The 27,417-nt window shown below is 43.2% G+C and overlaps 1 protein-coding gene across 1 annotated transcript in view; it reads right to left on the bottom strand.

Moving 5' to 3' along the window:
• BRSK2 (BR serine/threonine kinase 2) overlaps positions 1–27,417 on the bottom strand; it is a 343,747-nt gene that overhangs the window by 144,108 nt on the left and 172,222 nt on the right. Inside the window, 1 exon segment of the mRNA XM_075425697.1 lies at positions 24,020–24,114. Coding sequence (XP_075281812.1) covers positions 24,020–24,114 — 95 coding nt within the window.

The raw sequence follows: 27,417 nt of genomic DNA, 5'->3' as shown, positions 1-27,417 counted from the left end.
TGTAGGAATTGTTAGCATGCCTTTGCACCAGCTATGAAGTCCACTGGTATGGAAAGGTGGGATCATTCCAGGATCCCAGTCTTTGCCTTCTGCTTCTATGCTGCAGTTCATGGCTGTCATGGCTCATCCAAAGACATCAGAAATCTACTACAGAGAGACTAATTTTTATTTTTATGTACTGATAGAAAAAGATGAGTACTGCAAAACTTCCTCTGATACCAGTCAGCACTGAACTTATTGGCTAATTATTTTATCCCTGCCCATGTCGACTGGATTAAAACTTCTGTCCAAGTGCAGGAATGATTTTTAAAATGCTGAAAACAATTATTAGAATACATTTCCAAAGCTCCAAATGACAGCAAAACACAGGTGCTAAGAAGAACGATTCGCTACTAACAAGTCCAACTTTATTCAAACTTCAGAGACAGAGGGACTACAAATGTTGCTTTTTTATAGGAATATCTTTTCAGTAGAGGCCAAGTAAAAAAATAAATGATAACTAGCCATCAATATCATGTGTTTGCTCAGTGTAGCCAGAATGAAATAGATAGAAAGAAATTAAAAATAAATTTCAGTACTATAAATTAAAAGAAGCCACAGAAGGTATGCAAATTACACACCACAAGGTCTTGGTTTTTGTTTACAAAGAATGTGTTTTCAGTTTGATGGAGAGGCATCATTACGGAGGGTATTTGAGGCATTTTAAATAGCAGAAGCACTCATTAAGAATTCATTTTTAACAGGAAGACTGGAAAAAAATTAAAATTAATGAGTAAGACGAAGTGGGGGGGAACTTTGAAGATGACAGCTTCTTGCTAAAAAAAGACACACTTGGTATTAATCACAATCAGTTCACATACATGCATTACCCCTCACTCCACTATCACAGTCTCCAGCACTAATTCACAGCTGCTGCATGTTCACTTTGTGTCCGGCTACTTGGCAAAGGAGGCAAAGCACGGTGCAGCACCACAGACACTGTGGTAATAAAGACAACAAATAAATAAATCACCAGGCAAAGGACACGGCACAGCCTGTTTTAAACCTAGGTGATTCAATATTCCTGCAGTGGGAACTATGGGAGGCCCTCAGGAAGAGATAAAACTACAGTCTATACCAAAAGCTCAAAGTGACTACAGCAGTTTCTGCATAGGAAAAGCACAAGTACTCTTGCTGCACCACTGTCATGTATTCCCTGTAAATAAATGAAATTTATCTGTGCCAATTTGTAGCTGACACATTAAAACACTATAGCACCTTTAAAATCTCTTCAAAAATCTGCCTGGTTTAGGACCTCATGATTTGAACATCAGAGAGATTTTCTCAAACATCGTTTCCTATCTCCTAGTCTTAAAAGGAGGAAGAAACCCAAGCCGCCTTTCTTTAAACACACACACATAGGCTAGACTGCTGAACTGATGCAAACAACACACAAGTTTTAGAAAATTCAGTGTTCTGAAACCATCAATTTATTCTTCAATACCCTCACACAGTAAAATGAAGTTTTGATTATTCTTCCTGTACAAAATTATGTTTGTTTCTTTTCAATGATCATATTCTTGATGAAGGGTATTGGGGGGGGCTCCAGCTCAGGCTTGCTACAAAAAGTGATCATTACAAAGGGAGATGTGGGCAAGCCTTTGCTCTCTCTGGATCTCTTGGTTTAGATTTAAAAAAATGAAGCTAGATCTGGAAGGGAACAGACTAATTCAAGCTGAGCTGACCCTGGCAGTGGTAGTGTGGAGGGCATACTGGTGAAGTGTGAAATGCCTGGGAAAAAGAGGAGCAAAAGCAGCATAGCAGAAGTTACTGGAATGAAGCAGGAATAATGGGAGTTGCATGAAGACGTTTGAGGGAATGAGCATTTGACTTCGGCATCATTTCACGCAGAGAACGTGCCAGAAGATGACTTCACACTAAACGTCTTTCTTACTAAAGTGATGCTTTTTCAGTGTGATACTCCTCTGTGTTTGACCATTCCCATTGTCCCCCGTGAGTCATATTTATTTCCTTCTGACCCTGCAGAACACCACACAAAAGAGGTGCCCTGCATAGAAGACACGAGTACAACCCTACTGAGGGACACCTTTCTGAAAATGATGTCCAGGTCTATTCCAGAGTACACTGAAATCAGCGGAAAGACTTTCTCAGAATTTACTGAGCTGTGAATCAGGCCTGGATAAAGCCTAAGCTCATTTGAAGAATCATAGAATCATTAAGGCTGGAAAAGATCTCTAAGATCATCAAGTCCAACCAACAACCCAACACCACCATGCCTACTCAACCATATCCCGAAGTGCCACATCTACACGTTTTTTGAATTCCTCCAGGGATGGGGACTCAACCACCTCCCTGGGCAGCCTGTCCCAATGCCTGACCGCTCTTTCAGTAAAGACATTTTTCCTAATGTCTAATCTAAACCTCCCCTGATGTATCTTGAGGCCATTGCCTCTCGTCCTATCCTAGTAACCTAGTTACTTGGGAGAAGAGACCTACACCTGCCTCACTACAACCTCCTTTCAGGTAGCTGTAGAGAGCAATAGTCTCCCCTCAGCCTCCTCTTCTCCAGACTAAACAACCCCAGCTCCCTCACCCACTCCTCAGAGCCATTCTCTAGACCCCTCACCAGCCTCGCTGCCCTTCTCTGGACACTCTCCAGCAACTCAATGTCTTTCTTGTAGTGAGGGGCCCAAAACTGAACACAGTACTCCAGGTGGGGCCTCACCAGTGCCGCATAGAGGGGCACGATCACCTCCCTACTCCTGCTGGCCACACTATTCCTGATACAAGCCAGGATGCCGCTGGCCTTCTTGGCCACCTGGGCACACTGCTGGCTCACGTTCAACCAGCTGTTGACCAGTACCCCCCGGTCCTTTTCTGCCAGGCAGCTTCCCAGCCACTCCTCCCCAGGCCTGTAGCGTTGCATGGGGTTGTTGTGACCCAAGTGCAGGACCCGGCATTTGGCCTTGTTGAGCTTCATACAGTTGACCTTGGCCCATCAATCCGGTCTGTCCAGATCCCTCTGCAGAGCCTTCCTACCCTCAAGCAGATCAACACTCCCACCCAACTTGGTGTCATCTGCAAACTTACTGAGGGAGCACTCAATCCCCTCATCCAGATCATGAAGGAGAACTAAGAAATTTCCATGCTAGGGAGAGATGTCTCAGCTAGCTCCAAACAAGCTGCTTAATGAGCCCAAGCTGAGTGCTGCCCTGATAAGGCTGCTTCTATCCCCATATGGGCACATTCAGAGCTAACTTACGTGTCTCTGCATGAGCCTGTATTGCAGCATGTAGACATACCCTAGCTGCTTTGCTGCTTTCCTTTTGAAACTATAGCAGCAGCAACAGAACAGGCAGCTGACAATTGTATGATTATTTCTTATTAATATTTGCCCCTTTAAGGTTTGGCATCTTCAACAACCATGTATGAAAATGGGTTGAAAACACTGCATGAAAATTCTCCTTTAGGACTCAGCTGACCCAAATACACAGTTCTCTTGCTCTGAATTCCCCTGTATGGTGCAGGGAGACAAACTGCTCTGTTTTCTCTCTCTCTTTCCTTTTCTTTTTTCCCCTTCCATAATGCTGCATTGCAGGACTGAATTTTCTGATTATCGTGCAGTATCTTATTTTGACTGTCCTTTCCCCAAATTAAATGATTCTGGTACTCTCAGGAAAACCAGAAAAGATCTATGTCCTGCTCCAACGGGGTTAAGTACTGCCTTTCTGTAATAGGTGGGCTTAAAAGCATACGTACAGAGAAGTGGTTGCACTTCAGGGCACTGCCAACATGACTACATCAGACAGTGGCATGACAACACATGACTGAAAAAAGCTGTGACCACAGAAATCCCTACCATCGATGCAGTGACAGCATGAAAACACAATTTTCACTGGTTTAGCTTGTCTCATGTAGGGTGAGGGTAACTAGTAAGGCTGTATTCCCAACAGCAGTGCTGTGCTGGTATTGCGTAAGTATTTTGACAGTGCAGTCAGCATAGCCTTCAAAAAAAACCTCCTCTTGCTCCCTATGGTGTATTTGTAGGCAATTCTGCATAGTCAAATGACACAAGCAAGGTTTTAACACTTCTATCAGCCTTGCAGAGTAAGCACAGCCATGACAGAAGGAGTAGTATCTACTTTGGTTCCTATATCATCAATAAAGCTAATCAACTAACCTTCAGGTGTAGAAGCTTTTCCTTTGGGTATCTTTACCAAGTAAGTGAGTTTCTGAAACTAGCAATTAGAAAATCCTTTTTCTCACTTGCAAGCTTGAACATATTTGATCTACAAGCCACGGAGAGAAAAACCAAACAGAAAAACCTAAAATACCACTAGTTTTTACAGACATATTTAGAAGCAGAATCATACCGCAAAACTGTCTCTTCCAGCTCCTCATCAAACCTGCACAAGCATTTAACAACTGCAAGAGCATTCAAGGTCAAAGGCAAGCTCTTTCTGTAGATAAGTAGCCTTCTCGCTATAGTGCTAAACTCTGCAAAGTAGAGCCTGTATTGCAGATGAGATGACTGGGACATCCCTAAATCAAATAGCAAGCTCTATGAACAATGTACATAAATAAGAGCTTTACTGAGCACTGTGTCTGAAATTCATACACAACAGTAGAACTGGATTGAGAAAGCTGGTCATGGCTCTGCTTCGATGAATTGCTATACATCAGCACCAAGCCTATTCTTCTCATTGCAGCAAAGTACACTTACTGTAGCTTTCAAGACCCTAAAGCAACTGAGGGATAAGAAAGCACACAACCTTACATCAGTATAGAAAAGGAGGAAAAGGCAGCACTGCTTATAGTTTACTTCCACCAAGTTAACTCTTTGATGGTTCCTTATTGTGAGAGTTTTACCAAAATGCTACAGGAGCATGAGGAGAACAGCCCTTAACGCTGTGGATACTGCCCACGTATCCACATGATTCTGGCTGAAACTCCTGAATTCTCATCTTAACATGTTTCAGGATCAGTAAAAAAGCAGAAAGTCTCTGAGAGGTAAGAGCTTTGAGGTCCAGTGTTGGGCTGATGTCTCACATCAGGGTACTGCTCCTTCTCCAGCTTGAGCTCAGGACTCCACCCGAACAAAGTACTCTCCGACAACAACATAAAGCTTAGCTGTAGACAGTGGGAAGCTCTGCAGATGAAAAAACCAACCACCTGTTTTTGGCATCTGCTTTGTTTAGTTTTCCTATGAAAAGATATATTTGGCCAGACTGTGAGTTATGCAACCTGCAGTTACTCAGCTGTCGACCAGCTTTGGCTGAAAACATCCACAGCAGAGACTTCCCAAGCTACTTAACAACGTGCAGAAAAAGAGCCCTGTATGGAAGAAGGGACCAGTCTGAGGTCAGTAAATGAGGAGGAAAAGTAACAAATTAAAGAACAGTCACTACAGGTAAATGAATGGCAATGAAACCTCGAAGGAGCAGAGTTTTCCACAACACTGGGAGCCTTAGCTCAGATGGCACTGCTGCATGAAGCCCAAGAAGGTAAAAAAGCTTTTGGTAGCACAGTTGGTCACTCAGTATTTCTGACATTGTTGTGACATGAAGAAATATTTGGAAAGTCTGATCTGTTATTTGCACAAAGAAAGAGTAAGGCTAGCAAAAAAGAATGAAACAGTCTGTTAGTTAAGTAAAACATTTATTCAACTTGTAATGGTAGGAGAATGAAAAGAAAAGTCATGGAAATTAGCTGTGGATGTGCTATCGGACTATAACCAGAGTCCACAGTGAGACAGGGAGTAGATTTTTCCTGATTCTCATCGAGATATGAATACCGTTACAAAGCCATTTCAACTTGACCAGCATCTTTTTTGCCTCCAAAGTCAAAGCAAAAAGTAGTCTAATCCTGCTTCAAACCTGAAACATGTAAGGTCTTCCCACCAGCAGTTCCAAGTTTTCTGAGGTTACAAATAGTTTATAATGCTGCAGCCTAAGTGTCCTAAAATGCAAAAAGAAAACTAGCCCCATTTTCCACTCATGTTAATTCATCATCATAGGGAATAAAAGACAAGTTTGACTGCAGGACTGGGGAAATGCAAAAGCATGGGAAGTGAAAGACACACAGAGCATGAGGTTCAGAGGCTAAACTGTTCCAGGAAGAAGAAAGTTTATCCTTTGTCTATGATTAAGTGGTTGATTTTGCAAAGCTGGGCAGGTATCAAGAACTGGTTAACTGAGGGCAAGAGAGAGTTAGAGTACAAAGGGAAAACAGAGCAGTCAAGGGGAGAAAAACAGCTGCCACAAAGTCTGTTTTCCCTTAGGGTTTCTAGTTATCATTTGAAGATAAATATACTTTTCAACTAACCTATTCTGTGGACCTAATCCCCTGGAAGTGCTGGGAATCCACTAATTGCCTAGTATGTTCTGGACTTGATGGGTCTGTACCTGTGTAGTGTCCTTACAGATTTTGTACCTAATGAAAAATGAAATAACACAGTAGTGATGAAAGCATTGTATGCATATATTTACTCATTATCCATAGCAGATGGCCAGCGGGCATCCCAAAGCAAGGGCTAGACTTTTCACGATGTGTGTAACAGCAAAGAGGAATTAAAGGCAGGTTCCTATATAAAAGGGGGAAAAACCTGCTGCCTTAGGTTTTGCAGCTGTGGACAGCTGAAGGACAATAGACCCTCCCATAAAATAATGTGATCTTTGCCGCCTACAAAGTTTGCTTTTCACGAGGCAGCCACATGTTCTCCCCAGGAACCAAAGCTATCTAGATAGCATCAGGTATAACATGCTGAGTATGTTTTATAATGCAGTATAATTTGAGAGTCAAAGTACTGTCCATGTTAACTGCATATCGCTTTTTCAAAGGCATAATATCTAAAGCATACGTACATAGTTACAAACAATCAGTTAAAACTTCTTCCAGTTCTACTCTGGTTTTCTGATGTATACAGTTTTGTGACTGCACTGTACCAGTAGACCTGTTGGATGAATCCAAGTCTATGGGAAGAGACTTACAAACTCACGCAGTCCACGCCCCTTGGTGCTTTCGGTGAGACATCAAGATCCCACAGAAACCTCTGTGTTTCTTATCACATCACTGTGGCATGCACAGAGAGGGAGGTGCCCAGAAGCAAAGAACATTTAGCATGATGAATCAGATGGGTGGTCAGCCGTTTGAACTAGCCACTTGATGTTGCTAAAATGAGGATTTTAACAGTTGTTCTGCATGCACAGAAATTCCCCCCATTCCCAGGAAATGACTTAAAAATAAAATGAACAAAAATCAAATCATCTGTTTGAGAACAAGGAGGTTATGCCTTGCAAAATGCACATAATGGGTGCAGTAAAAATGCCCATGGGTAAGTAAAAATTATTTCTCATAGCAAGAGGATCAGGGAGCCTCTAAGCTTTATTTCAGGTATGACACAGTGTAAATAAAATTCCAGGGCCAAATTCAGATCTGTAGAAAACAGCTGCAGTTCTGCTGAATCCATCAGGAGTAGAATCCTCTTATGATAACTCTGAGCTTAGGCAAGTATGTTTTATACATATTTTGAGCCACGGAAGTCTTGCTTGAAAATGAATGAAAGTTATTTCCATGATGGTTAGCAGAATTACATCATATGCCACTTACTCACCAGGCAACAAATATTTGTCCTAAATTGTCTACTAAATCAATTTAAAAATTCCCATCCAGCATCAATACATTCTGATGTATATAGGAGCAACTTTGATCTTTCAACTGCAACATCGTTAGCCTCCTGAATCTCATAAGCAAAACTGATTCATTAAAACATATTCTCAGGAATCTGTCTGTCCCATAAAACCCTAAAACACTTCAGAATTTCTGTAGGGTTTAAGTACAGGCTTTAAGCTTAGGATATCTAAACATTTATATGTGCATTAAATCTATCAAGATGTAACCTTTTTGCCAGGCCCCAAATTCTTCTGTTCTGCTCAGATCTCTCACTTCTCCTGTTACACTGTATGCTGTGGGTCTAGGTAATTGTAGTCCTGATCATAAGAATAATACTTAAACTGTTGACATACACTGGGTGAAACACTGTAACTTTGAAAGTTCATATCTGCATATGCAAATAAAGGAGCTGATCGTTCTGAGTGGCCATTAACAGCATTTTCTTTAAACCAGGCTGTGTTAAATTCTGTATTCAGTCATACTGAAGGTTGCAGAGCTCGCATCAGATCATTAGACATGACAGCAGGATTTGTGGCATATTATTTCATGTTAAGAATGCACACAAAATAGACCCTAGTTTTGTTTAAGTTCCATAAGCTTTTAAAAAAAATGTAAACAAACAGCTCTTAAGGCATATGGGTATTAGTAGACCACAGCTTAAGGTTGAACTGAGGTCTGAGGATGCAGAACTGCCAGAGGGGTTATAACTACAGTAGCTGTAAAGAAGGATGGCTGTGGAGCAGTGTGAACAGAGGTACGCAGAGGACCCAGAATCAAAACAGGAGAAGAAAAACATATTTGCAGCAGTAGCAGACAGTTACAGCAATGGGGAGGAAGAAATTAAGGATGATACGAATGTTATTGTTATTCAAAATATGTGTAAAAATAAGGGGACAGCAACCAAGCATCTCTAACTGGATCTGCACCTGGAAATCAAGTGGAAGAGAAATAGAAACTGTAATGAAAGGGACAGCTGGAGAGATGACATCAGAGGATGGAGGTTAAGCCTCTGTGAGAACCAGCAATTTGGGAGAGTGAGAAATGAAAGAGAAATAGCTAAGACCTCTTTAGACGTGCACTGAAGGTATGTCAATATGTTCATTATTTCATCTATCATCTACTAGCTGTTTCTCAAACTATAGTTACAGAACTTTATCTGTATTTAAAATTTCATTTGTATCTAACACTTTAATCACAGAAATTCACAATTATGTCCTTTATTCTAGTCCAGTGCATTGACGATCCTACTTCAGTGTTCCCTCCTATAGATCGCTGAGATCTCCTCTCAAGACTCCAGGCAGGCTCTAAGAAAGCATCCCCCCTTTGCCTGGTAATGTGGTTGCTCTCTTGTTGGTATTCAAACCACAAATGAGATGCAATCATTAGCATGAGTTCCTTTAAGCTGCCTAAGCCTCAGACTCCCCTTAGTAAAGCAGCCTTCAAACAGGAGTCCTAAACCCTCTTCCTGCTACTGCTGTAATGTTTATTTCCACCTGCTGAGACCCCTATTCTGTGTACGCTAGTCTGTTGATTCACAATTTTACTCACCAGTGTTGTTTCTGATGGCCCTTTTCAGCCTACATTTTTCTGATATGGGTCTTAATTTCACTGATTGGTTGTTCCTACCATGAGGCTGCAGCATTCAGTACTGTCTCTACAGCTCTCTGAGGCATTAAGTTTTTCTTCCAACTCCTATAGATTTTTTTAAATTGTTCTAAGTCTTTATTTGATGACTCACACAAGTTTCTTCATTGCTGAATGCAATAGCCATAATAGCTGGCCAATCTCTCCTCGCATCTGCACTAGGGTTCAGGTTAGACACTAGGGATTAATTAAGTCACTAGGAGTGTAATCACAGAATCACAGAATTATAGGGGTTGCAAGGGACCACTGGAGATCATCTGGTCCAACCCCCCAGCCAAACTAGGGTCACCTACAGCAGGCTGCACAGGACCCTCATCCAGGTGGGTTTTGAATATCTCAGAATCACAGAATCACAGAATGGTAGGGGTTGGAAGGGACCTCTGTGGGTCATCTAGTCCAACCCTCCTGCCGAAGCAGGGTCACCTACAGTAGGCTGTAGAGGACCTTGTCCAGGTGGGTCTTGAATATCTTCAGAGAAGGAGAATCCACAACCTCCCTGGGCAGCCTGTTCCAGTGCTCCGTCACCCTCAGAGGCAAGAAGTTCTTCCTCATGTTCAGACGGAACTTCCTATGCTTCAGTTTGTGCCCATTGCCCCTTGTCCTGTCACTGGGCACCACTGAAAAGAGCTTGGCTCCATCCTCCTGACACCCACCCTTCAGATATTTGTAAGTATATATTAGGTCCCCTCGCAGCCTTCTCTTCTTCAGGCTGAACAAGCCCAGTTCCCTCAGCCTCTCCTCGTAGGAGAGATGTTCCAGTCCCCTCACCATCCTCGTAGCCCTCTGCTGGACTCTCTCCAGTAGCTGTTCATCTTTCTTGAACTGGGGAGCCCAGAACTGGACACAGTACTCCAGATGAGGCCTCACTAGGGCAGTGTAGAGGGGAAGGAGAACCTCCCTCGACCTGCTGGCCACACTCTGCTTAATGCACCCCAGAATGCCATTGGCCTTCTTGGCAGCCAGGGCACACTGCTGGCTCATGGTTAACCTGTCGTCCACCAGGACACCCTGGTCCCTCTCCGCAGAGCTGCTCTCCAGCAGGTCCACCCCAAGCCTGTACTGATGCATGAGGTTGTTCCTCCCCAGGTGCAGGACCCTGCATTTGCCTTTGTTGAACCTCATCAGGTTCCTCTCTGCCCTACTTTCCAGCCTGTCCGGGTCACGCTGAATGGCAGCACAGCCTTCTGGTGTATCTACCACACCTCCCAGTTTGGTGTCATCAGCAAACTTGCTGAGGGTACATTCTAACTCTTCATCCAGGTCGTTGATGAAGAAGTTAAATAAGGCTGGGTCCAGTACTGACCCCTGAGGGACACCACTAGTTACCAGCCTCCAACTAGACTCAACCCTCTGAGTTCTGCCATTCAGCCAGTTCTCAATCCACCTCACTGTCCATTCATCCAGCCCATACTTCCTCAGCTTCCCTAGGAGGATATCATGGGAGACTGTGTCGAAAGCCTTGCTGAAGTCTAGGTAGACAACATCCACGGCTCTCCCTTCATCTACCCAGCCAGTCATGCCATCGTAGAAAGCTATCAGATTGGTCAGGCATGATTTCCCCTTGGTGAATCCATGCTGACTACTCCCGATAACCTTTTTTTCCTCCACTTGCTTGCTGATGACCTCCAGGATAAGCTGCTCCATCACCTTTCATGGGATGGAGGTGAGGCTGACCGGGCTGTAGTTCCCTGGGTCTTCCTTCTTGCCCTTTTTGAAGATTGGAGTGACATTGGCCTTTCTCCAGTCCTCGGGCACCTCTCCTGTCCTCCAGGACCTCTCAAAGATGATGGAGAGTGGCTCAGCAATGACATCCGCCAGCTCCCTCAGCACTCATGGGTGCATTCCATCGAGGCCCATGGATTTGTGGACGTCCAGATCGCTTAAGCGATCCCTCACACAGTCCTCCTCGACCAAGGGAAAGTCATCGTCTCTGCAGGCTTCCTCTCTTACCTCCGGGGCCTGGGATTCCTGAGGGCCAGTATTAGCACTGAAGACTGAAGCAAAGAAGGCATTCAGTAGCTCTGCCTTCTCTGCATCCTCTGTCACCAGGACACGTGCCTCATTCAGCAGCGGCCCCACATTGTCCCTAGCCTTCCTTTTGCTGCTGATGTAGTTGAAGAAGCCCTCCTTGTTGTTTTTGACATCCCTTGCCAGCTTCAATTCCAGGTGGGCTTTGGCCTTCCTTGTCGCATCCCTGCACGCTCTGACCACACTCCTGTACTCTTCCCAAGTGGCCTGCCCCTCTTTCCACATTCCATGGACCTTTCTCTTCCGCCTGATCTCCGCTAGAAGCTCCTTGTTTAACCATGCAGGTCTCCTGCCTCCTTTGCTCGATTTCTTTCTCAGGGGGATGCACCGCTCCTGAGCATGGAGGAAGTGACGTTTAAAGAGTGACCAGCAGTCTTGGACCCCCCTGCCTTCAAGAGCCCTGGCCCAAGGGGTTCCACCCAGTAGCTCCTTGAAGAGGGCAAAGTTAGCCCTCCTGAGGTCCAAGGTTGTGATCCTGCTTATCGCCCTGCTTCCTCCACGCAGGATCCTGAACTCGACCATTTCATGGTCACTGCAGCCGAGTCTACCTCCAACCTTCACATCCTCCACCAGTCCCTCCTTGTTTGTTAATACAAGGTCCAGCAGAGCGCCTTTCCTTGTTGGTTCCTCCACTACTTGCATCAGAAAGTTATCATCGATGCTCTGTAGGAACCTCCTGGATTGCGCCTGCCTAGCTGTATGGTCTTCCCAGCTGATGTCAGGGTGGTTGAAGTCCCTCATGAGAACCAGGGCCTGTGATTTGATAAATCAGGGATTGATTTAAGAGGTGGAAATGAGGATAAAATGAATATGTAATACCTAGAGGATAATATGCACTCTCTTACTGTGTGCCTCTTTCCTTTCTGCTTTGAAAGTGCTGCAGTGGACGGTGAGGGACAACAGGAGGTTAGCAAAGGACAGAAGGGATTTAGGAAGGAAATTCAGGGACAGCTGAGAGAGCAGGAGTGAAGAGATGAAACCAATCAAAGAAAAGCAATAAGAACATTAGACTGAGGGGATTTATTTTAGGGTATTAGGAAGGAAATATAAGAAGAAAAATCTCTAAAAAATAACTTTATGCTAAAGTATTTCACAGCTGGGGCAAATTATTCTGACTCTATGACAAGTTCTTTCTGCTGGACCATCTCCACACACATGAATCTAGATATGCACACCAGATTTTTGCCGATGGAGCAATAGTAAATTCAAGCCTATTACAACGATCCACAGTGACAGATTCCTGACAGATAGTGTGACCAGACTTGCAGAACACCATAAAATGTAATCCATTAGCAATTCTTACAGGACAGCTAGATGTGTGTATCACAGCTGTTGAAAATCTGCTTCAGGTGCTATGGGGAAAACTAGTAACAAAATCCCCATCTCCTGGTATGTTTGTTATGACAGTTTTTGCATATTCTGGTGACTTTTCTTCATTTTAGGTCTTCTACCCTTAGTTACTTCGTTATACAGAGCTGTACAGAAGGCTACAACAAGCTATTAGGAACTGGAGGAAGAAGCTAAAATACATACTCAATTAAACGACAGGAGCATTCCTCATGAACAGACTTGAGATGAAACTAGGTGTTGCTGTCCTGTTTATACACGTTTCTATTATTTATTTCCTGTAGTTAGGCCTGCATCTGAGATAAAGAATGTTTCTGGATCCTGGAGCAACAGGAAACTTAAAAGTAGGAAGAACTACAGATCTGCACTCTGTTGTGTTACACCTTGCACCAGTGACATTTCCTCACCACTTTCCTACTGAATGTACAGAAGAGGAGTTACTGGCTGTGAGAGCAGCAAGTGGTGTAAGAATGTTTCTGCCTGTGGTATATGCCAGGAACAGGAACAAGTGATCATGTTTCTTACGCCAGATCCTTCTTCTCGAGCATTGACAGCTGTTCACCCCTGCCTTACCAAAATGTTCTAAAACAAGACTTTGAATGTGTTAATTTTAGCATAATCTGGAGCATCAGTCCCAAATTTCCAGAAAGGACAATGATTTTTGTTGCCTGAGTTTTCACAGAGCATTCTTGAAAAAGCTAACCTGCACCCAGAATTCCACTTTCAAAAGTCGCTATTTCCACCACGGGCAGTGTGTGATAACACAAAAGAGATGATAGTGAGTAATTGTTACACATGGAGAGACTGCCACAGATGCAAAAGTTCAAGATTAAACTCAGTCTCTCCTCTCCTATGGTTTGTAGAGAACTAAGGTAACATCTCCACTATCCCTCACAGCATAAAGCCATTGCTGCTACCTCCCCATGCAGCTGCAGAGCATACCATATTATATTACACCACAAGGTTCAATAATATCTGGTGTTCTGACAAAGCAGTGATTGTTTCTCCCACATCAGAGCAAAATCAACCACACCATGACTGCAGTTTTGTCACTGCGTGGTAGCTGGACCACTAGAGCATGGGCTTGAGCTCTCTCAGTATTAGTGCACCTGAAAGATTCTCCTGGAGTTGGACAAGAAAAACCATTCTGAATTAAAAATCTGGAGTGTACTCCATGCATGGTGTGTGCATCCACAGGAGGACAGCAGGGGAATGCAAACAATGGTTTACTGCTATGGGAGCGCTCTTTATGAACAGACCAGCATATTAAAGACATACTAACCATGGATTCAGTATCTCGGGATGCCAGTCAGCAAGTTCAAAGATAGCACCTGGTAAAAGAGGAAATGCCCAAATACCTAAAATCTTACCACTAGGAGAGATCAACCTGCTCTCACAGCAGCAAACCAAACCCACAGCGTATTGTATCCAGCTCCACCTGACAGCTTTGGAACTCACAGTTAATTGCACTGGGATCAAGCCTTGCCAGATTTTTCCTAAATTTGTGCCAAATACTTAATAGCACAAACTGCAGGGATAGGCTGAGTGAGGCCTGGTTTACACTTAACAAATAATCAGCAAAATGTTCATGTTAGACAGAAGAATGAAAAACAAACAGAAAGAGCCTGCATCCCCTAACTGACAGTTCAATGCCAGCCCTTGGCTCTCCATTGTACTAGTTAATATCCATCAGGTAACACATTTTGTCTGAACTGGGAAACCCATAAGCTATATGGGGCTAAGAAATCCTTCTTAACAGAAAGGTAGTGCTAGTGTACAAGGCACCACCCCTCTGTTTCAGCACAAAATTAAGATAATCTTTGAACAAAGTCTTCACTCAAATGGCTTGCCTGCTATATACAGGGATGGACTACGTCCCTCAATTGGGATGGATAAGTATATTGATGTTTATGGTGCTTATCCTACATGATAGATGCAGGGTCAAATACGTGAGCCAATCCTGGTCTCAGTCAATCTACTTCAGGATTGCTGTCCCATTACTGCTACAGCTCTTGTGATGTAATGCTGGTCCTCTTTCCAGGAGGAAAGGAAAAAGAGTTCAAAGGTTTCCAGACAAGATTCTGGAATGTGAAATATAAACCAATGCAAAATGGAGTCAGAAGTCTTTTCATCTGCAACCCACAAAATAAGAGTTTAAGACAAAAAAGAAAATGTAGAACAACCTAAACTACCCTTGCCAAGTCACCCTGGGTCCTTAATGAAATCAGCCTGCAAAGCACATGCTGTGTTGCAGTGCTGAGATCCCAGCATCTTTCTCCTCCTAAACTGTTTACAAGCTTTTGCAATGACACCGAGCAAACACTGGCATGGCAGAATCATGAAAAAAAAGATATAACAGTCTCTAAAAACACCAGAATACATCCTGGCATAATGCACACTCATTCAACTCCAGCTTGGGGTTAGGGTGAGGAATTATTTATAAAATCCTGTACTGTTGCTCTGGTGCTTATAGATATGGGTTTTAAATGGTTCAGCCAATATTGCATTCACATTGCTGACTGCATCTAAGTTTCACTCTGAGTTTTGCTCTCAGTCCAGCAAGAAACTGTGTGAGCAAAGAAAACTACTTTTTTACAACGAGCTGTGTAACTTCAAAATGTGTCTCTGTAGTTCAGGTCAGAAAACATGCCCTCCTAAATCCTTTCCTGATTAAAAGATTTGAGAAGTGATTTTATCCATAATCTAAAATGCATTTCCTATCTGTAATTATGACCAATTCTACCTATGGCTCAACCAGAACCCTCTCCTGAGGCATCCTCTACTCTCTGCAGATTGGGATAGGTTTCATCCTGCACCTTTTCAGACTGATTAGTTAACTACAGAACAGAGCTGGTTGAAGTACTGTTAGAGAAAGTCAATTAAAAGATGTTTTAGCTTAAGTCAGATCAAAATCCAATGCTTTCTAGCATTTTTCATCAACATTCAACGAGTCAGGAATAAAATAGAAGTAAAGTTTTGCATGCACCAAAGAGCCTGCAGCTCCAGATTGAAAAAAACAGTCTCACCAGACTTTACATCTGGAGTTAACAGAGACAACAGCTCCAGGTGCCTCTGCTACAGAGACCATCCAGGCTGGGGGAGTCTGAAGCTTCAGGTTCTCAGACCAAAGCTTCAGGTTCCCGGACCAACTGCGTGTCCAGCCAGCCAGAAATTCTGGAAGTATTTCCTGGGACCTGACCACGGGTTACAGATTTTGGTTGCCCGTCTCAAGATTTTCACACTCCACACTCCAATTCTACAAGACTGAGCCTGGAACTAACCTTCACCTGGGGTTCCCGTTGCCTTTCAGGGTAAATCCTACTGGTTGTCCTCCCCAGGAAACTGAGCATCAAGCCTGACAACAGCTGCGGATCCCGGTGCTTTCTCCCACTCCACCACATAGCAAGGCTCTGTAGGGTCACATCTCTCTAGCTGGGGATGCTGGGTCTGCCCCACAGCTGTGGACTCTTGGAGCCTGTGTCAATGCTTCCTACATCTTGGCTTGATAACCTAGAGCTCAGAGATGGTGGGAGTCCCTGCAGAGGCAGGGCTTTCAGAGTCTCTGCTTTGGAGATGGCAAGCAGGACTCCTTAACAGCCTGCTACGAATCCAGAGAGGGTTCAAAAGAAACCTAGTCTTTGATATATAGGGAGCTCACTGAGCCAAAGTTATTATTTCAGAGAAAACATTTTAGTGAATCAGTATCTTTTGATAAAACTAAGCTTTGGCAAAGGAAGAAAAGAATTCCCAGAAGCTTTGGTAGAGAAAGCAACGTGAAGTCAAACTATGGTCCATCTCACCTCAAATGCAAGCATGGTGCAATCACAGTGGAAACAGTTCAAGAGAAAGCTGAACAGAAAGGGTTTTTACAAGCTAATTATTGACAGCAGCTTCACAGGTGGATGAGGACTGGATGGCAGAGCACATTTAGACATCTCATTTCTGGGAGTAGTTATTTCCCTATACAGGCATTATGGTTATGATCAAGTGAAATGAATGGCAAAAGCATTCTTGAACTTCAACTAACTCTAGCTGGGGCTCAAGAGGTACCTTTATTGCTGTATGACCAAGGCAGTGCACGAGGACAGTACACTGACTGTGTCTACGTGTTTGCGCACACAGGGCTGTGGGTAGATTATGTTTGGTACAACAGAGGTTCAAGCCAGACTGCTGCAATACAAGTCTGTGGAATTAAAAGTAGGGTGGAAAAAATAGGGCAAATTATTTTTACAGCTTGCCCAAATGCCTCAATTGATCATACTAACTTTAGAAAGCAAAAGGCACCGTGCACTCTTCACAGGTTTGTGCCTCAGACAGGTACATCATGTGCTCATGATTCCGCTTCAATTTCCTTCTTTAAGAATACCTCAAACTGTGTTCCTTGTGGGTGTGGTGGAAAGTGGAGGCAGAGAGTGATTCTTTAAAGCAAAACACAATTACTCAACTTGTTTAACTGCTCAAACAGACGACAAGTGAACAGGCTTTCAATGCTCCCCACAAGCTCCAGTTTAAAACTAAACACTCTGTATTACGCATTCAGTAACAGATCCCTACTCCCAAACTCCCTATAGCAGAAGGGAGCCAGGGAAAAAAGCAGCCCCTTATATTTTCCCCATGTTTTTCATATTGCAAGGTGCTTTTTTACCTCTTTGAACTCAGAAGAGAGACTAGTACACATGAAGCTGTGCTGTGCTAACTGGGTTGCTACTGGAATACAAACTAGGGTCACAGAGGTGAGGGGTGAGTGTGTGTTTGTGTACTCGTGGTCTTTGATGAGTGCCAATCATTACTGCAGTTTGTTCACCACCTACACACTGTCAAACATACACACAGACATGCACACACTTCTAATCTGCTCTCTTCCAGTACCAAAAGCAGACTAGCGTGCGGTAATTCTCCAGGTTAAAGACAAGCCACAATGAGGGTTAGAGTGTGTGTTTTTAACAAGCACTTGCAGTGAATGTGCAAGGGACAATCCATGTAAGTGTGAACATACTCATTTGTACACTGTAATCTGCATGTTCAACAGCAAATAAAAACACGAGTATCAGAGAGTACGTATATATTTGGGGGAGATTTAATTTCCTTTATTCTTTCATCTTCTTTCTGCCATGAATACAAGGTCCTCTAGGTTATTCTCCTCTTGCAGCAATACGCCAATCAATCAGAAGAATAATAGATGAGTACCAGCAAGTTAGCACAGTATTTCTTAATCAGGATGTCCTGGTGTCCTGGGTTTGGCCAGGACAGGGTTAATTTTCACCAGACTGCAGGAAGGGGCACAGCCGGGGGGTGGGGGCTGACCCCACCTGGCCAAACAGAGCCGGGTATTCCATACCATGTGACGTCACGCTGGGTTCGGGGGGGGGGGCGGGGCAGCGGGAACTCACTCGCAGCTCGGGAGCGTGCGGCGCTGGTGCGGTCCGAGAGAGCGGGTCTGTTTTTGTCGTGTTTTCTCCTTATCTGTATCGTTGTTGTTACTGTTCCCTCTGTTTGCTGTTCTGTTAAACTGCCCTTATCCCGACCCACCAGTTTCTGCCTCTTTCTTTCCATTCTCCTCAGCACCCCGGCGGGGGGAGGGGCGGCCGCGTGGTGCTTTTGTTGCCGGCGGCAGCCGAAACCAAAACACCTGGAAAGTTTGATGAGTGCTTGAAAACATTTTCTGTGGGACTTCTGTTTAATGAAGGGAAATGCTTTCCCTCCTAGTTGCTATTTTTAATATGACCATCTCCAAAATCTCATGTGCCAGTATCCTAGATTAATCTAAACATATTTCACTGGTGAAATCATACGGTCTCACTTCTTTGTTCATTTGTGCCCAATGGTAGACATATTCACTGGAATTCAGCAGCAGCTTAACACCATTTCCACTGCAATCAACACCAAAACTCCCAAATACTGCAGAAGGAAAACAATTTGCCTACTACTGAATAAATTAAGAAAAAATTCTGATTTGGTGAAATTCAGGTTTGGTGCTGGTGAGTTTGGCTTTGCTAATGTCAGGAAAACTGCCCTTGTTATGATCAAAGCTGAATTTGAACCAAGTTACACTCTTCAGTCTGTTTCTGTCTCTGTCAGATTTAACTTCTCCCTGACACCGTTCTGATATGCTGTTAATGACTTCTGTAGACCAGGCCTCCAGTCAGCAGCTGAGGACAGCTAGGTCAGCCAGTATCATAGTCTTTTGTTGGAAAAGTCTGAAAATGAAGTATTCCAAAGCGAAGATGCTGCTCTCAAGTATTCCCTTCTTTAACTTTGCTTGGGGCAGCCTAAATTTCTGCTTCTTCAGATACTTTGCACAAGCGCCTCTCTCTCTTTGTGCTCCAGACAGAGATAAGTGACTTTTTACAGATTTCAAGTGTGTGATTAGAAATTCACAGCTCCATGGATTTTAAGGCCAGAGAGGCTGCTGCATTGATCTAGTCAGAGCTAATGCATAACATGGATCAGGAAACCATCTTCAAATACTTCCTGCTGCAAGTCCAGCAGCTGAAGCTAAACTAGGATTTAGGTTTTAAGAAAACACACAGCAGTTTAAGATGAAGTGTAACAGTCTTTCAGGGGAAAAACTTACCAGAGCTTCAGGTGGCTTGTTCCAATTAGTAACTTCATCCAGTGGTCAAATAGGCCTATTATTTCCACATTTAATCTGTCTACCTACAGCTTACAACTATTAGTTTCCAATAAGTTTTTTGCCCCCAAGACTGTAATATACTTTATTACCAAATGCCTATCCTCCTTATCAGTATTTACAGACCACGCTTAAGTTATGTCTTAACATTCTCTTTAATAAACTAGGTAGACTGAGTCATAGAATCATAGAATGGTTTGGGTTGGAAGGGACCTTATAGAATACACAGTTCCAAGCCCCCCCACCATGGGCAGGGACACCTTCCACGAGAGCAGGTTGCTCAAAGCCCCATCCAGCCCAGCCCTGAACACTTCCAGGGATGAGGCATCCACAGCTTCTCTAGGCAACCTGTTCCAGTGCCTCACCACCCTCATAGTAAAGACTTTCTTTCTTGTATCTAGTTCTAAATCTACCCTCTTCTAGTTTAAAGCCATTACCCCTTGTGCTATCGCTACATGCCCTTGCAAAAAGTCCCTCTCTAGCTTTCTTGTAGGCTTCCTTCAGGTACTGGAAGGCCGCAATAACGTTTCCCTAGAGCCTTCTCTTCTGTTAGTCCCTTGAGTCTCTCATAAAACACGAGCTCTGATTGTTTACTTACTCTCTCAGATACTTTCTGAATTGTGTCCAATTTCTAACCTTTTTCCTTGAAGAACGGGCAGCTCAATCAGAGGTGCTGCATTTCAGCAGTTTTTGCAAAAAACAATGACAGTTATTATATGACTTTCTCTAACAAAAGGGGAAAAGACAGGGAAAAAAAGGAAGAAATCACAGAGTGGCAGAGAAAAGCAGAATGAAAGAAATTAAAATGGGGCAAAATAACAGTTGAAAGAAAATGGAGGAGGAAGGAAAGATTCAAAGTAAGACACGTAGCTACTGAAACAGAAGCTCAGGAAGACGCAAGAGATGACAAAGAGACCATGCAAAGCAGTGCCTATTTAGAAGTATGCTTTCTTAAGTTATCTTGGCAGTTCCAAGAGGCTGACACTCCATCCTGATACCTATCCCTCCACTCAATTATTTCAGACAATTGGTGATCTCTGACTGATCGTTGCATGATCCTCCCTGCTTAAGACCACACACTACCCCTTTGCAGAGTTTTTAGGAAGCACAGCTAATTAGCACCACAAGGCACTAAAACCAAACAACCTTCCCCAAACCCACCACCCACGTTTCAATCCAGCTTCACAAGAGAAACATGGAAGGAACTGTGTCTCTTCCCATCCCCCACCCTGGAAATACCTGCCTTGCTTCAAGGCCAGCACTGGAGGACAAACAAAAGGTATACACACACAAAGCACACATATGGAGCTCCGGGCTCCAGTCATCAAGCTTGGGACATCTGTGGCTTTCTCAGGATGCCTGCGCGTTCAAGCAATTAGTCCAAGGCCAGCTGTCCCCTTCTTGCTCTTCACCCTTTATGTTCCCATTGCTTCTACTACCACTGTCTGTCCAAGGAGTATTTCGTCTGATGGATCACCAAAAGAGTAGCTGTTTTGTTGTTGTTTATTCTTGGGAAGGAAACAGTGGAAGAGAACTGGTGAGGTGGATAAGAAGAAAGGACTCTTCTGAGGATGTCTCACGAGACGCCTCAATGTTTCCAAACAAACTTGTGCCACATCAGAGGAAAGATTTGCTTTAACCTTTATATTCTGAAGTTATAAAATCCAAACACTTGTGCTGGTATGGAAAATGCAACCATCAACAGTGAACCTGCCTGTTCAGGAAAGCTTCCTGCTGTATGGACACATTCAGCTCTTGTATTTTGGGCCTAATTTCCCTCTCAACGATCCAGAAGTAATTGAGGGAAATTAATGAACCCTATTTCAATCTCAAGATGTTCCCTATAATGCACTCCTTTCTGAAATCTTTCTGCCGATTTGTACTACAGCAAGCTAGAGGGGGGCAGGTCTCCACATCAGCGGGGGCTACTACAGTGCAGTTGAAGAAACCCAGCTGAACCTTTTACGAGTTGTGTGAAAGCAGGAGTGAGAATAGAACCAGCCCTTCCGCTCTCATCTGTGAAATTACATTTGTAGCTTTACCCCAAAACCACGCTCCCAAACAGTCCCAAGCTGGAGCTGGGAAAGGAACCCTGCTCCCCAGCCTGTGTTTAGCGAGTAAGGGCATGACAAAGCAAAAGGGTGGCACGTGCACTGAGCAGCCCTGTCCTTTGACAGGGCAGCAAGCGCTTGGATGATACATTTACTGCAGCTTGCGCTACATCGTGCTTGCCCATGTATCATCTCCATAGCAGCAGTTCTGCTAATTGAGACCAGCTGCTTCAATTCCAAATTCTTCTCTCCAGAAATATCGATACTATGACGTTATGATTAGAAAGCATTTTACCAAATGCCTCTCAATTCTGCACAGCTCAGATGAAGCGCAGCTGCAGACAGAAGGGACAGTTCCCTGAACATACAGAATAAAACACTGCTAAAACACTGGAGAAATGAAGGCTAAGAAGAAAGTCAAAACAGAATAATGATGGCAGAGAAAGCAGCCTACTGTATATGCTTGTGCCTGTCATTTTCGATGTTGAAAGGATCTCACGCAGACTTCTTCCTTATGCTCTAGGATAAATGGCCACAGAAGTGCAGTGTAACAGCTTCATGCGGCAGGTGTGCGTATGTCAGATCCAGTTTTTCTGTCCAAGGATGGATTAAAGCAAAATCCATCAATCTGGGCCTGGCCTGGGAGAGTAGCTGTGGTCTTGAATCATTTGGCTCCAGGGACTGTTCTGCACAGCCCACTGGCAAAGAGTCACTGGAACCGATAAGCTAGTGGGAAGATTTGCAAAGTCGGAATGCCACCACAGCACCATGGCTTGGCTTCACTGTTGGCTGTTTCCCTGTGGCTGCTGACTCCATGCAGAAAGCTGTCAGCTGGATGCTTGGCAATGGTCACACTAGGATTCCCGAAAGCTGCAAGCATTTTCCCCCTCAGCCAGGCTGGATTAAGCTGGCTAACAGTACAGTCAATTCCAAATTCACTTAGAAGTCTCGGGCCTTGTCTGTGACCATCACATACAGGGTATTCCTGAAAAGACATCTGTTTACTGAGTTTATGTAAGAACTGGGCAAACAATTTCAATCCCATCTGTTGTTCCAACCTCCTGAGCACAGAGAACAGAATCCCTGAAAGAGAAAATCTCATCAAGAATGGTCTGAAAATGAGAATCATGATACATCGTGTGGTTTCTTCCTGAGAAAGATGCTGTACAATCTTACTGAAAACATAGCATGCTTCAGCGTGCCGCTCAGTAAACAAGGGCCTAACACACCGTTTCACTACTCAGATTTCATACTACACCAGAGGTAACACAACACAACTACAGCAGAGAGATCACTTTGCTATGCTAAATGATTTGCCTCCGAATCTGAAAATCAATGAGGTAAATAAAATGTTTTATACAGATACCAGACAGTGTCTTTCAGCAAACAAAATGCTGATGTTTTTTTTAAAAATATTCCCACTACATTACTCTGGAAATTCAAAGTGTTCAGAGTCTCATTCAGCTTTTACCATTTACGACTTTTTTTGCTTTCGTTGTGTTCCATTCATCCACCGAATCTCCCTTTAAAGCTGCAGTTCTCTTACCTATTTCACTTTCTAACTTTTGGTCTACATTAGAATCCACAGTACTGCAGGAGAGGGAATACTTCAAAGAAATTCCAGCAAGGTAAGTTTGAACACATTACAATTGATTATAAACTTCAAGAGTCCTTCTCTGAAAAAAATCAACTTACATTGTATGCGTAACATTCACTGATTGCATATTCCTTTAATCTCCATTTTCTTTCTGCTCCTAGTAAGGTTGCTATACTTACGTGTGCTGGAAAACAGCTGACAGAGAAGGACATGCAAGAAACATCAGTGTAAAGATATATGCTCCATGTGCTTATAGGGAAGTTACCTCAATGAAATGCTTTACATTGCATGTAGACCTGTCTGTGTCATTTGCAGGGGACAGCTTGATGGAATTCTGTTGATTGCAGCACAGTTGTGCTCCCTCTCATCAAGCTGAATTTAGCCTTTCTAGTCACCAAATCACATGAATAAACTTATATGCATGTATTTATTTTGGTTTTAGGTTTCCAAGATCCATCAATGACATTCATGTAAGGTGACAGGTATCACAAGGCTAGGTAAAAAATTAATTAAGCTCTTCTAAACACTACAGTCATTGGGACCATTGGGACAGACACTTTGATGGTTTCCAGTGGCACAGCTCTGTGGATTGTTAACAGAATTACAACAGTTTTAAACAGTCACAGACTTTGGCACGTCAGATCATAACAAAGCCATGCAGCAGAGCAAGCAGTAGGAGTATTCAAACAACAGATTTACTAGCCTCTCTTAAATCTCTTCCTCCTGACATTTATACACCTCAGTCTGCAATGTATCGCAACTATTATGTACTGCCACAGTGGTAGAAGTCAATTGCCCAACTCACATCTGCCCCAGCAGAGAAGCAACAACTCTGCAGCTGATCGTTTATTTTGTTCACAAAGCAGAGGTATACTCCCATTTAATTTCAGCTGCCCTAGCCTCCTCCATAACTAAATTATTGTTATTATGCTCTGCATAATCCTAGTACTGACAGGGATGTTTGTTATACGTAATTAAAGATATTAATTTTGCATGGAACACAAGACACAGTCAAGAACTTATTTTTTAAATCTCCCATTAGAAAATTACCTTCATTAGCACCGACTCGCTGAGCTTCTCTCTGTTGACAATTTTTATCGCGACCTTCTGACATGTGACACAATGAACCCCCAACTTCACAAGCCCTGCAGGAGAAACAGAGTAAAATAGAGAGGAAGAATTGGTTAGAGATAGCCGCTGTTGAGATATTTGCTATTAGTATGCCACCCAGCAGTTAGCAACTTACATGCAAACCTTTCTACTAGCCTCTCTTCCAGCCAGGTAAAGTCTTGCGAGTAATGAAGGCCCTGCAGGCCACACTGTGACCATTTGGCAGTGAAGCCATCAACATCCTTCATGCTACTGCAGTTTCTGCCATTAAAGCTGTATTTTTGTTGAACCACTGTATTCCAGCTCTCACCACTCAAAGTGCGTTCTACCAGTAAGAAGTAAACTTCTGCCAATTTAACCACACTAGGCTAAAGGATTTTGCCGACACCCGACATCAGCCAAAGCTCAGAAATCAACAAGACTAGCTGGTCAAATGTCTGCAGCGCTGACACAGGCCCTATGTTTTTCTAGCTCCTTCCACAGCTTTCATGCTCATAATAAAAAGGTACTTAGTTATGCTTTCCCTTACTGTTTTAATTTACCTTGCTGTGTAAAGTTAACACTGTGATGAATGTCATTGTGGCATGAAGGAACATCAACATATGCTGATACAATTCTAACTTCTTATTTATTATTATTTACTATATCATTGTCCTCAAATAATATAGAGTGCTACTAAATTATTATACTGTCAAAAGGATATGGATATCCCTGGCAAGATCAGGATGTCTGAGCATGCAACAAAACTCCAAGCAGTAAAAGAAAGAGGTAAGTAACTTACATGAAGCATCATCTTCTACAAAATTTTTACCTAAATCTGCTGACTTGCATAAAAGTACATTGAGATATCTCCCACAAGTGAGTTTAAGATAGTCCCCTGAGCTCTCAATCCTATTGCCATTAAGAAAATTTGTACCCAGAAAAATTATATTTTGTAGATCTATTCAAGTGAAATCTTGTTTACTTCAGCTTTTACTCATCAAAAGTTTACATGAAACACAACACCTGATAGGCTGGAAGCCACCCCACTCCACACACAATACGCCAAATTGCCATTTAGTTTATTTCAGTTATAACTGAAGTAAGAAGAAACGGCACCTCCTCAGTGTCACTGAGACTTGCTGGGCTTCGCAGAGCTTTTATGAGCAATGACACTGCACAGTAAGCAAAAGTCTAGGTCAGCTCACAGCTCCTAAGCTGAGTTGCAGTTAAGATCCCGACCCCATTCCCTGATGCAAATCACAAAACCAAACACGTTGCTTTATCTGCAGATTGAACACAACAGATCTGCAGTCCAGCGAAACAAAGAACACAGGACTTCACACTTCTTATCGAGGGATGAATATATAGACTATTGCCTTACTACAAACTCTCCCCAGTGAAGCGACCTGGAGTTTCAGCAGCGACTCCAACAATCTCCTGCAGATACTTGTCCATTTTTTTGCTACATAGTTAATCATAAATTTGGAATCATTAATCACTGGTGATTATGCTGAGAAATAAATTCTCGACTCACTTCCGGCCACATCTCTTTCATCGTGTGCTCAAGTGTTCTGGGTATTTCTAGTCCCATAATTTCTCGGTCTCATCTGGTTAAATGCTGACATCCTTACTTTCAACCACAACACAAGTCAGAAAAATTAAGAACGCTGCGCACTGACAAATCCATTTGAAACTGTGCATAGCAATAGCCTGTCCTCTGCCTGAAGTGGCTGAGAAGCACAGCTGGGGGAAGATGCTGTGATGTCCGGCCAAACTTCACTCTTATATCTGAATTTTGTCTATTCAATAAACTTATAATATTACCTATAGCACTACTGGCTCTATGTTCACCGTTCATAGCAGCTGCCATCTTACTTATGCTTCTTCTCTTTGGCTTAGTTCTGTGTTTGGACAGCGGCTACTTGGCACCACTTTGCTGCAAGTGTGCACAGTTTCAATCTGTGCCAATTGCTTCCTTCCTGCTTCCAACACAAACCACAGCTCTACATCAGTCTTACAGCACGACCACATCACTCTCTACATTGCTCTTAGTTACACTTTCAAATGTCAGCAGAACTTCTAGCTCAGTCCCTTATATCTGGGGTCCTGGGATCTGTTACACAGTGCTGTACTGTAACACGCTGCAGGCCAATGATTTTAAGAGGTCAATAAAAGTGACAAGCAACTGCTCTCTGTAGCTGGTTCTACACCTCGAAAAAAATATAGAGGCTTCTGATATCTCACACTTAAGGGTTTGATTTCAAATGTTGTTGCTCTCAAATCAAGACATCTGTCCCACTGAGCTTGCCTGATCTGTAAACTATTTTTGCTTGGTCCTCCCTGAAGCACCCTGTCATTGAGTCATAGAAGGGTTTTAACCATGAACTTCTGGGACACCACCATGCTCTACAGGCAATCTTCGCAGTGTCCTCTGTTCTTCTGGCTACTAACCTATCACAGAAACTCAAAAATCAAGATTAAACCATTCTGTTTACCCCGATAAAAAAGTCCATTGACTGTTAGAAGACACTGCACACCTTGCAAAAATCACACTGATACTGAATCACACTAATTTTATATTGAATTAATTTTATTGATCTCAAGAAGTCATTCCTGATTTACACCATGGAACCAGAGGACAGAATGAGAAAACACATGTGAGATTTAATGCATTTGTCCTCTTCTCCTGATTCACATTTTAAAAACCATTTAAAAAAAAGCACTGTCACTGCTGTCTGTTTTGAGGAGATAGAACTTTAAGACAATCCTCTGCACAGCCCAAGACAGCACTTTTCACTGTACTAAATTCACCGAAGGTAATTTTAGGGCAAAAATAAAACATGTCGTTCTGTTCTGCCCCCTCCCCCCTCCCCTAGCCACTTCCTTTTGACATTTGCATGTCAGCCTAACCAAAAAAAAACCTCTTAGTAAGTCCATCTATAGGAGAAGTCCCTCCTGCTACTATGAGGAAATCCTAATAGAGCTTGGGCAGAAAGGACTTATATTCAGCACTTCTGTTTCTATCCTGTAATTCCATTCTAGTGTGCAACTACTCAGAGATTTGAACTCCTGTGGGCTTCTGACGCTTAGGGAGCCCTTTTACTGACACAGAGAACATAAACCATTCAAGATGTACTATGTATCTGCATAATGACACACTGTTAGAGAGAATAAGAAGCAACTACGTGAGTAAACGCCTGAGCTATTGTTGAAATGGAAGTGGCAGAAATGCCTCCTTAGAAACAAGTGTCCAAGCTATGTTTACAGGGTTGTGGAAGAGGCCATGGATCTCCCAGTTTTTCCTCTCCTGTATACACAGCTGTTACCAAGCACCAAACCTCCAATACAAATGTGTC

Source organism: Opisthocomus hoazin, chromosome 7 (genome assembly GCF_030867145.1).
Source record: "Opisthocomus hoazin isolate bOpiHoa1 chromosome 7, bOpiHoa1.hap1, whole genome shotgun sequence".
Classification (NCBI taxonomy): domain Eukaryota; kingdom Metazoa; phylum Chordata; class Aves; order Opisthocomiformes; family Opisthocomidae; genus Opisthocomus; species Opisthocomus hoazin.
The sequence above is the reverse complement of the archived record's forward strand: the minus strand, read 5'-3'. Positions and strand labels throughout refer to the sequence as shown.